The 12,373-nt window shown below is 38.1% G+C and overlaps 1 protein-coding gene across 1 annotated transcript in view; it reads left to right on the top strand.

The window, feature by feature from the left end:
* CCDC138 (coiled-coil domain containing 138) overlaps positions 1–12,373 on the top strand; it is a 193,773-nt gene that overhangs the window by 47,904 nt on the left and 133,496 nt on the right. Inside the window, exons 8-9 of the mRNA XM_090269933.1 lie at positions 1,968–2,045; positions 2,137–2,244. Of these exons, the coding sequence (XP_090126059.1) occupies positions 1,968–2,045; positions 2,137–2,244 (186 nt within the window). The remainder of the gene's footprint in view (positions 1–1,967; positions 2,046–2,136; positions 2,245–12,373) is intronic.

The raw sequence follows: 12,373 nt of genomic DNA, 5'->3' as shown, positions 1-12,373 counted from the left end.
TACCTAGCAGAGGAAAGGATCAGCTCTTTCTGAGAGATTTCAGATGTATAAAAGTTGCAATTTTCTGTCATTCTATACAAAATTAATAAACACATTAAAAGACAGTCATATGAGTAAATATGAAGAGAAAAAGAAAAACCCAGACAATAAGAAGTTACCTACAGGGAATCGAGGTATTAGAGCTAATAGGCAACGACTTTAAAAAGGGCATCAGAATCTATAAAAGGGAATTTAGTTATTTTAAAACTGAAAAATACACTAATTGAATTTTAAATTTCCAATAAGGATGTTTAATAGCCCATGAGACACAGCAGAAGTCAGGGTTAGTGAACTAGAAGGTAGTTTTATGAAAGTCTTGAAATGAAAACATCGAGTGGAAAAAGAATAGAAAATTTGTAAAAGAGACAAGGAACCTAATTAGAAAGTTTAACATGGGAGTTCCAAAAAGAGATAATGGGCAAAAGCAAAATATGTGAAGAGATAATGGTCACAGATTTCCAAAACTGGTAAAAGATGCCAACCCAAAGATTTAAGAAATTATATTAACCCTAAGCAGGATAAATTTTGAGGAAGACTACACATGCATACATAGGCACATTATTTTAAGACTGTTTAAAACTTTGGGTAAAGATAAAATCTTAAAAGTGGTCAGAGAAAAATGACACCTTACCTTCAAAGAAGGAATAGTAAGACACATGACCAACTTTTAAGGATGAAATATCATGTATTGAAATGTAAACATAAATAGAAAAAGAAAAATCCCCCTTCTTGTTGTATGAGGACAGCATAGCCTTGAAACTAAACCTGTTGAGAACATTATAAGCAAAGAAAAATGCAAACCAGTCTCATGAATATAGATGCAAAATTTTTAAATATTAGCAAATTGAATTCAGCGATACATAAAAAAGATAGTACAACTAAGTGGATTTAGTTCAGGAATACAAGGGTGGTTTATCATTTGAAAATTAATATTTCTCATCAAAGGAGAAAAATAATTTCTATTGATATAAAGTTCAGCACCAACTCATAATTCCTAGTAATAGAAGAGAACTTAATTCTGATAGAGTATCTAAAATATCCAACAAAGAATTTATACTTAATTGCAAATTATTGAAATCTTTTTTTCTCTGAGATCATAGCAAAATAAATGTGCTTATTATTACTACTTCTATTGAGCATAATACTGAAAGCCTAGTCAATGAAATAAAGGAAAAAAGAAAGAAAGGGTTGGAAAGGAAGAAATCAGAATTATGCACAGATGATATGATTATGTACCTATGTACAGAGGTATCCAAACGAGTATACAGACAAGTTATTAGAATTAAGCACATTTAGAAGAACCCTTGGATAGAAGTTCAGTGTACAAAAACTAAGTGTACTTCTGTTCTAATAATCAAATAGTAAATATTATTTATTGAAAGATATGATAGGTAATAACAGCAAGAAACATTACCTATCCAGAAATAAATCTAAAGATGTGTAAAATATTAACTGAAAATTACAGAACATTAAAAGAAACTAAAGAAGACCTAAATAAATAGAAGGCTATGTTATTTTCATGAATGGGAAGACTCAATATTATAAAGATACCAGTTTTTCCCAAATTAATATATATATTTAATACAATCCCAATAATTTATTACACCGTATGCTTAATGATTTTCACACTTTTTCTGTATATACATTATAGTTCAATAAAAATGTCAATTAAGAGGTATTTCCCATTAAAATGTATACTTGTAAGATGTTGGGAGACTTGCAAATTTTTCATAGAATGAAGTAGACTTAGGTACTATTAATGTTTTGGGGACAAACGGTGATTTTAGCTGTGATCTTTAATCACGAATGCTACCTCTGTTTTGTTACATTGCTTGGTTATGCAGACTAGATAAGAGATATTTGGGAAACCTTTAGTATGAAATCAGATTAAGGGTTATATTGAAATATCTAACATTTTCCTACTTTAGTTAAATGAAGTAAGTGAAGAAAATAGGAAGATGGAGATTCAGGCTAAAAGAGTTCAAGCGCGTTTAGGTAATTTGCAGGTAAGTTACTTCTTCATCTCTTTTGACACAAATGAATTTTAAAATGCTTGCCTTTGCTTTTTCTTTAATTCATGGATCTATGCTGTTACAGAGGAAGTATGAGTTTATGACAATACAGAAACTGAAAGTAAATTCCCATGCTGCTCATGAAATAAAACGTTTAAAACAAGAAAAAGTACCAGTTTCAAAAGCTTATAAGGTATGATATTATTGAAATCTTCTCCAGCATAAAGTCAGGAAATTTTCTTTGTTCTTTAATCTTTTTACTTCATTTAGCAAACATTGTTTTTGGTATGAAAGGAGTTACCATAATAATTGCTTTACCAAGAAATATCTATATAATATTTCAAATATGCATTTATTTGCAAAAGCAGAACAGTATTTTAACAGCTGTTTCAGGCACAGTAACACTGACAGGTCTCAGGAAGTTAAGCTTAATAACAGCTTTATTAGTCATTGTGTTTTGAGATTCCATAAGCCTTCATTGTTACTTTTCTATCAAAACTGCAGTCTGCCCTGGTTGGTGTGTGGCTCAGTGAATTGAGCGCCAGCCTGAGGACAGAAGGGTTGCCGGTTCCATTCCCAGTCAGGGCACATGCCTGGGTTGCGGCCAGGTTCCCAGTAGGGGGCGTGGGAGAGACAACCGATCCATGTATCTCTCACACATTGATGTTTCTCTCCCTCTCTTTCTCCATCCCTTCCCCTCTCTCTAAAAATAAATAAAATCTAAAAAAAAAAAAAAAAAAAAAACCCAAAAAACAAAAAAACTGCAATCCAGCCCTTGGATGGGGCTCCATGAATTAATTTTTTTTCCTAAGAATTTTTTTTATTTTGAGGTATAAATTACATACAGTAACATAATGCAGATTCTTTTTTTTTTTTTTCTATTTATTTTATTTTTTTTTATTTTTTTTTTATTTTTTTTTTAAAGTATATTTTATTGATTATGTTGTTACAGTAGTTCCAATTTTTTCCCCTTTACTCCCCTCCACCCAGTATCTCCCTCCCCCAGCATCCCCCCCCAAGTCCGTACCCATGGTTCGTAAAAAATAACTATCCCTCCCTCTCAGATATTAAGACCCTTTGTAATCTTGTAAAGGACAATGGGCGAAGGTCTCAAGCTCCTCTAGCTGCTTCAAGCTGGACATGGTTGTCGTCCTACCTACCCTTGGGTCCAGAAATCCCTAATAATAGTGGGGGTGTGGAGGGGAGGGTGGCCTTCCCACATGGGGAAGGATTGTGCAGACTCCAGGTCAGTTGGCTGTCTCCGGACAACGGCGTGCTTGGTTTAGCAGGTTGGCATCCTTGTTGTGTTCTGGGGGGAACAGATTTGGCAAAAAGGGTTAAAAAGCATCATTCAATCCATGACTACTAGGTGACAAAAGGCAGGGATTAATTTTTCAATGTTCCACATTAGGAGAAAAAAAAAAGGGGGGGGGGGGCTTCTTTGGAGGAAGGTGTGCTAGGCACATCTCGCCTGTCCAAAACCCTTTTGCCCATTATATTTAGTTTGGGCTGAGGGAAATAGTTTATGTTTCCCCCTTCTCAGACCTCTGGGCCCTTTCTGTCCAAGCCATTAGGATAGAAAAGAGAATTCAGTTTTAAAGTGAAGCCCACAGACCATCCTATTCTTCATCAACCCAGCCATTTAGTTCAGCCAAACCGTTGAGTCTCAGGAGGCAGCGCTGCAGAGAGGATTAAGTGAGCCTTTTACGTACAGACAATCACTGAGGTAATGCGGTCATAGGCTTATGCCCTTTGAAAACAGAAAACACATGTTAATTTATGTAACATAGCCAACAAACAAGTCTCTAAATCTGTAAGACTGTCTTATTGGGAAGACATCCAGTTGCAAGGCACTTGACATTCTACTTGCCTGCAACTTGAATCTCTTTGGTGATATCACAGATATGGTTTAATTTTCAAGTGAAACCATTTTTTAAGTGAGAAGAAACTTAATACGGTTAGCTGCCCTACTTTACAGTCTGCCACTGATCATTGTGATTTTCCTTGAATAATGATTTTTCTCCCTAAGATTACTCTCCTTGTCTTTAAAGGGGCTACATTAAGTCCATTTTTAATTTATCCTGTTCGTTTGCATAAACATAACAAGAGCAGCAAATGATCACTTATGATCTTTAGTTCTGTTTTGCTGGAACTTACCCAAGGAACATTTAGGGTGGCCCTCAGTCTGCTCTTCAGGGCACAGAAGCTGGGCCACATACCTGGCATTCATCCTTGCCTGTACACACCTGTCCTTTCCAAGTCTTTCTGGTTTTCCATTGTGCCTTAAGGTCCCTTCTAGCCATCTTTCAGGAAAACAACCTTCATTCTTTCCCTGGAGAGATTGCTGTGGACCGCACAACCAACCATGGCAGCAGGCCTTTTATTTCGCGGGCTTTTATTACCTTTGGAAGTCATTCCCAGTCATTCCCATGCCCATTTGCTTGAAATACTTTTTTTCCATCCCTTTACTTTCAGTCTGTGTAGATCTTTTGTTCTAAGGTGGGTCTCTTGTAGACAGCATATATGTGGGTCATTCTTTCTAATCCATTCAGCTACCCTATGTCTTTTAATTGGAGCATTTAATGCATTTACATTTAAGGTTATTACCGATAAGTACTTATTCACTGTCATTTTTCCCCTTTGTACTTGTGTTCTTCTCTGTCTCTCTCTGTTTCTTTATCTTCTTAGAGCAGACCCTTTAGCATCTCTTGCATTGCTGGTTTGGTGGAGATGTATTCTTTTAGCCTTCTTTTGTCTTGGAAGCTCCTTATTTCACCCTCCATTTTGAATGAGAGTTTTGCTGGGTATAGTATTCTAGGTTGTAGACCTTTGTTTTTCATTGCTTGGAATATTTTTTGCCATTCCCTTCTGGCTTGTAGTGTTTCTGCTGAGAAATCTGATGATAGCCTTATTGGAGTACCCTTGTATGTTATTAGTTGTTTTTCTCTTGCTGCTTTTAGGATCCTCTCTTTGTCTTTGAATGTTGCCATTTTAATTATGATGTGTCTTGAGGTGGGCCTGTTGGGGTTCATCTTCATTGGGACCCTCTGTGCTTCCTGGACTTGCGTGACTCTTTCTCTCGTCATGTTAGGGAAGTTTTCTGTCATTAGTTTTTCAAAGAGGTTTTCTATCCCTTGCTCTTCTTCTTCTCCTTCTGGAATTCCTATGATACGGATATTATTACGTTTCATGTTGTCCTGCAGCTGTCTTAGAACCTCTTCAGTCTTGTTCAGTCTTTTTTCATTTTGTTGCATTGTCTGGGAGTTTTTGTGTAGGTTGTCCTCCAGCTCGCTGATCCGATCTTCTGCTTCCTCTAGCCTGCTTTTAATTCCTTCTACTGTGTTCTTCAATTCAGAGATCGTATTCTTCATTTCCTCCTGGCTCTTATTGATAGCTTCTATGTCCTTTTTCATGCTCACGTAATTTTCTGTGAGTTCCTTGTAGTTTTTCTGGAGTTCTTTGAAGTTTCCGCTGAGCTCATTCAGCTTCTCCATAATCCATGTTTTGAATTCCATATCTGATAGTTCGCTCCCCTCTATTTCATTTAGCACTCTTTCTGGGGATTCTACCTTTCCTTTTGATGGGAGGTTGTTTCTCTGTCTCCCCATTTTTTTGACTCCTATTGTTTGTTGGTGCTTCCTAGAATGATCTGCACTTCCTGGATCTGCCTCTGGTGGCGTCAGATCATGTACCAGTCTGGCCCTAGGCAGCCTGTTGGAGACTTCCAGGGATCTACTGCTGTTGTCTGTATTCTTTGATTGTTAATCTGCTCAATCTGTGATTAGCTGTCAGGCTTAAGGACTGTGGGTGTGGCAGCTTAATTCCCGTCGGCAGGGCTTTTGCTTCCCCTCAGGCTGACGCCACTTGGAGGGGAATGGTCTACCCGCAGTACTGGGGATGAGTCAGCACTGGGACCCAGTCGGCTGCTCCTCCAGTTCTTCCGTCAAAGCCACCGTGCCAAACTCTCCCCAAGTGTCTCCAGTCCTCTCTGCCTTCCCTCTGCTTGAGCCCAGGGTAAGTGGTGGCCAAAATATTTTCGTATGTGATCCACTTAAGAGCTCTTTTTCTCCTGCTGTTTCTCTCCGGCTAGCAAGAAACCCTGTGGCTTTACGCTTTTCACAGCTGATACTGTTTTACTTTCCACTCTGTTGCTGTAGGCTGGGAAGCCCAGCTGGGGGTTTAGACCCTGCCCTTCTCAGGGGGAATCCCCGGCTGCTGAGCTGTTTCTCAGTCCCTTCAGCTGCCACCCATGTGAGCCCAGCCAGCCCTTCCGCGTCTCCGCACTCCCTACCGGTCACGTTGTGATGTAGCGGCCTTTTCTGTCTCTCCGTGGTTATAAGACTTCTTTCCAGCTAGTGTTCGTTGGTTGTTCCAGATGATTTCTCCAAAATTAAGTTGTAAACCCAGACTGGTCCTGGGAGGAGGTTAGTGTAGCTTCCATTTACTCCTCCGCCATCTTGGATCTCCCAGATTCTTAAATGTACATTTTGATCAGTTTTGACAAATATCAACACTAGATATAGAACATTTCCATTATCCTAGAAAATTCCCTCATGTACCTTTTCAATTATTCCTTACAAGAAGTAATTGTTGATCTGATATTTATTACTATAAATTAATTTTGCCTACTTTAGAACTTCAGTCAGTGGAATTATATTGTATTTACTTGTTTGTGTAAGGTCTATTATGTTCATCACAGTTGAATATATCAATAGTTTGTTCCTCTGTATTGGTAATATTCTGTTGTATAAATATATCACAGTTTGTTTATCCCTCTTGTTGATAGACACCTGAACTGTTTCTAGTTTTTGTTTATTATAAAGATGCTAACAATTTTGTGTGAAAAGGTCTTTGTAGACCCGTGGTTTCATTTTCATTTATCTTGGCAATATTACCAAGACTGGAATTTCTGGATCATAAAATAGGTGTATATTTAACTTTAATGAAACTGCCAAACAGTTTTCCAAAGTGGTTGTATCATTTTATTCTTCTACTGGCTAGCCATGTATGATTGTTCTTGTTGCTCCATAACCTTGCCAACATTTGGTGTTTTAGTCTTTTTCACTTCGACCTTTCCAGTGGGTGGGTGGTGATATCACATTGTGGGCTTTAATAATTTTGATAAATTCTCTAGTTCTTTTCATAAAGTAAATTGGAAGTTTAAAGATGGTGGCAAAGAAACCTCATTAATTAAAGGAGGAGCTGCTGTTGGGCAGTGACTGTAAAGGTGTTAATTGGCCTGTAATGAAGCCATCATGGCTCTGCAGAACTGTTCCTCATACACTTCATTGAGTGTAGGCAGTCTGTCAAGGAGTTCTGTCAGCAGAAAGTAGAGGCCATGTACAAAGGGATTAACTGCAGCCATATCATCACGTTGGCCCAGGCCCTTGTTATCCCTGGAATCCAGGGACCACAATGAGGGTGAGAATGTTATCAAATAACAAGTTGGGGTCCTGCTGTCTGCCACCACCCTCTAGGCAAAATTCCAGAGGCAAAGTTTTGGTGATAAAGGAAAGGAGTCTTTATTCAAAAGCAGCCACTTAAGCCTATGAAGTCACTGTTTTAATTAATTAGGCCTATCAATTAAGGCTAAACTAACACCTGAGTTCTCCTATCATTCCCCTGTTAGTTTCAGTAGGGTTAGTTGACAAACTAAAACAACATAATACACAAAAGCTACTCAATTTTAGAAGAATGGCTGGCTTCTGCCTCAGAGCCTATTTCCTCTGGAACACCCAAAGAATAAGCCTGCCGCCCTCTGCCAGGCCAGCCTGACCCTAGGCTGTGCCTGGAGTTCCTTCCTATACAAGATACTGTCCATTGGAAAATACAGGCAGCTGCAGCACCATCATCCAGGCATCCCTGAGGAAGAGAATGAGAGGCTGAAAGCTCGAGTCAGAGCCAGAACCAGAGCCTGAGAGAGAGCCAGCTCAGGAGCCAGAAAAGCTTGTGAGCCAAAGAGCCAGCCCTCTTATTATTTCCATTGGCTCTGGAGGCATTTAGCTTCTCAGCCAATCCCACCCTAGACTACTTTCCATTGCCTCTGCAAATTCCTCCTACTTCTCCCCAGCCATCTTAATCAGATCTCTATCAGGAATACAGACCCACACATCTTTCCTAGGGCTCCAAGTCCAAGGTCTTCCTTTTCTTCTTACCTGGATCCTATGATTGTTGTGCACATAGTCTTGGCTCCATTTGGCAGCCACTGCTCTGCTTATCCTCCCTTCTGCCCAGGAATGAGAAATGTACAAAATTTATTGTAGTTGTAAATGGTCATATTTTGTGACTATGATTCCATTCCCCTTTCCGCCGCCGAGTCACTTTTCTTGGCATACAATCTTCCATGGATGCTGGTAATGAAACAAATTTTTATTTAAAAAGAAAAAAATGGAAAAAGTGAAGTTTTTATACTCAGATACTCAAGATGATTTTAATTTTTATCTAAACATTTTGTATGAAGAAGATTGAGACAATTAAAATTTATAGACAATAATGTAACTTAATTTTCAATCTGATTCTATTTTTATGGAATGCTGTTTAATGTTACCTTTTTATTGTTTCTATTAATTTGCTTTTATATTTGTCTTTTCAGATTAAAAATTAATTAAATCTAGCATAGTTTTCTGCTTAAAGTAGATGTGTAATAAATATTGAATTAAATTTACTAAAAGTGATTTTAAGTAATACTTAAATAAATGTAAATGAATTTATAAAATTTGTGTGGCATTTTTTTTCTCCCATTTTGATAGGAAATAGGATTTCTAAAAAAAAAATTTCATAATTAAAATGCTATAATATAAAGAAACATTTGGGCGAAGAAGGAAATAAAAATGTTTATGATGGAAATTGTTTACATTTTGAAAACTTCAGTTTGTTAAAATCTTTTAGTTATGATGGTTCATGCTCTCAAGTTAAGACAAATTTTAATTTTTTTATGTTATCAAACTCGGATAAATCTTTTCTTTTTTTTCTTTTTTTCTTTTATTTATTTTTCCCTCTAAGATTTTTTGTTTGTTTTTCTTTTTCTTTTCTTTGATACTTGACCTTCCAGTTTTTATTTACATTAAGCTTCAGATAATGACATCTAATTCATGAATTTCATGTTTAGAGGCTAAAAAAGAAGAAAAAAAAGAAATTTAAGGTTTTTAAGTTTTAAAGTTTAAATTTTATTTATTTTTTTAAAATATATTTTATTGATTATATTGTTACAATAGTTCCAGTTTTTCCCCCTTTGCTTCCCTCTGCCCAGCACCACCCCTCCCCAAACAATCCCCCCACCCCCCACAGTCCATACCCATGGGTAGTACCTACAAGTTACCTGGTTTCACCCTTTCCTATATTATTCTTTAAAAAAAAAAATTATTATTTTTTTAACAATAAAAAATAACTTTAAGACCTTTTATAATCTTATAAAAGGCCAATGGGTGAAGGTCTTGAGCTCCTCTAGCTGCTTCAAGCTGGACATGGTCATAGTCCTACCTACCCTTGGGTCCAGAAATCCCTAGTAAGAGTGGGGGTGAAAGGGAGGCGGAGGTGGCCTTCCCACATGGTGAAGGTTCGTGCAGACTCCAGGTCAGTTTGCTGTTCCTGGACAACAGCGTGCTTGGTTTAACAGGCTGGCATCCTTGTTGTGTTCTGGGGACAACAGATTTGGCAACAGGGTTAAAAGACATCATTCAGTCCATAACCACTAGATGACAAAAGGCAGGTATTGATTTTTCAATGTCCCACATTAGGGTAAAAAGGGGCTTCTTTGGAGGAAGGTGTGCCAGGCACATCTCACCTGTCCAAAACCCCTTTGCCCATTATACTTAGTTTGGACTGAGGGAAATAGTTTAGGTTTCCCCCCACTCAGACCTCTGGGCCCTTTCTGTCCAAGCCATTAGGATAGAAAAGAGAAGCCAGTTTTAAAGTGAAGCGCACAGACCACCCCATTCTTCACCAACCCAGCCACCTAGTTCAGCCAAACCATTGAGTCTCAGGAGGCAGCGATGCAGACAGGATTAAGTGAGGTCTATACATACAGACAATCACTCAGGTAATGAGACCACAGGCTTATGCCCTTTGAAAACAGAAAACACATGTGAATTTATGCAGCATAACCCACAAACAAGTCTGTAAATCTCTAAGGCTGTCTTATTGGAAAGACATCCAGTTGCAAGGCATTTGACATTCTTCTCACCTGTAAATTAAACATCTTTGATGATACCACAGACCTAGTTTAACTTTCAAATGAAAACAACCTTTAAATGAAAAGAAACTTTAAAGACAGTTAGCTGCACTACTTTATAGTCTACCACTGAGCATTGTGATTTTCCTTGAATCACGATTTTTCTTCTCGAGATTACCCTCGTCATTAAAGGGACTGCATTAAGTCCATTTTTAATTTCTCCTGTTCATTTGCATAAACACAACAAGAACAGCAAATGATCACTTATGTTTAGTTCTGCTTTGCTGGGACTTACACAAGGAACATTCAGGGTGACCTTCAGTCTGCCCTTCAGGGCACAGAAGCTGAGCCACATACCTGGCATTCAGCCTTGTCTGTAAACACCTGTCTTTTCCAAGTCCTTCAGGTTTTCCATTGTGCCTTAAGGTCCCTTCTAGCCATCTTTCAGGAAAACAACCTTCATTCCTTTCCTGGAAAGATTGCCGTGGACTGCACAACCGACCACGGTACCAGGCCTTTGATCTCGTGTGGTTTTATTACATTTGAAAGTCAGTCCTAGTTCCTCAGGGCTTTTTGGTAACAACCAAAGTCCAAGCATGTCTCCTTTAGGCATGACATTCCAGTCAAAGTCTTGGTAAAAAAAAAAAAAACCCTCTATTACCATCTGGTCTTATTAGTTTTATGCAAAGAACATTATGTCATTACTTCTTCAGAATGCCGAGTTCTGGAAGGATCAGATAGGGAGAAAAACATACAGTGTGAAGGAAAATCCTTGTCCTTCTTACCACTAAAATTGCATTTCCATTCTTTATATTTTTATTCCCCCCCCCACTAAAATTTTTTTGTTTTTTTTCTATTACAGCTGTCCCACTTTTTTTCCCTATTGCTTCACCCCACTCTGCCCACCTCTTCTCCCACAGTCAATCCCCACCCTGTCATCTATGTCCATGGGTCATTTATACTTGTTCTTTGACTAGACCCTTCCCTTCATACCCTCCTTCTCTCCCTCCCTCCTTCCCCCTCATCACTGTTAGTCTGCTCCTTGTATACATGCTTCTGGTTCAATTTGCTCTTTTGTTTGTGTTGTTCATCAGTTTCCTGTGTTAGGTGATAGCATATGGTATTTGTCTTTCGTTGCCTGGCTTATTTTTCTAAGCATAATTCTCTTTAGTTCCATCCATGTTGTCGCAAATGGCAGGAGTTCCTTCTTTCTTTCTGCTACATAGTACTCCATTATGTAAATGTACCACAGTATTTTGATCCACTCATCTACAGACGGGCACTTAGGTTGTTTCTAGCACTTGGCTATTGTAAATAGTGCTGCTGTTAACATAGGGATGCATAGGTTCTTTTGAATTGGTTTTTCAGGGTTTTTTGGGTATAATCCTAGCAATGGAATTGCTGGTTCAAAAAGCAGTTCCATTTTAGCTTTATGAGGAAATTCCATAGTGTTTTCCATAGTGGCTGCACCAGTCTGCATTCCCACCAGCAGTGCACCAGGGTTCCCTTTTCTCCTCATCCTCGCTAGCACATGTTGTTTGTTGATTTGTTGATGACGGCCATTATGACTGGTGTGAGGTGGTATTTGCATCTCTCTGATGGCTAGTGATGCTGAACATTCTTTCATATGCCTATGGACCCTCTGTATGTCCTCTTCAGAGAAGTGTTTGTTCAGGTCCTTTGCCCATTTTTTAATTGGGTTGTCTGTCTTCTTAGCGTTGAGTCGTATAAGTCCTTTATATATTTTGGAGATCAGTCCCTTGACTGAGGTATCATTGGCAAATATGTTTTCCCATATGGTTGGTTCCCTTTTCATCTTGCTGATGTTTTCTTTAGCTGAGCAGAAACTCTTGAGTTTGATGTTGTTCCATTTGTTTATTCTTTGCTTTGATATCAGTGAAAATATTGCTACGTTGAATATCTGAAATTTTCCTGCCTATGTTTTCCTTTAGGACTTTTATGCTGTCATGGCTTACATTTAAGTCCTTTATACATCAGATAAATAATTCTTACAAAAGTTTCCTGTTTTTGTAATGACATATGGTACTTTCAGTTTCCTTAATTATGATGAGTTTTCTCCTCTCAGCTAGCATTTAGCATGTTTCTACTATTGATTGGAGATGTTTGATTTGGAATTTCTTTTCATCTGCAG

This window comes from Furipterus horrens, unplaced genomic scaffold (assembly GCF_987537825.1).
Source record: "Furipterus horrens unplaced genomic scaffold, mFurHor1.1.pri manual_scaffold_3, whole genome shotgun sequence".
NCBI lineage: Eukaryota > Metazoa > Chordata > Mammalia > Chiroptera > Furipteridae > Furipterus > Furipterus horrens.
Note: the sequence above shows the minus strand (reverse complement) of the source record. Positions and strands in the feature narration are given on the sequence as shown.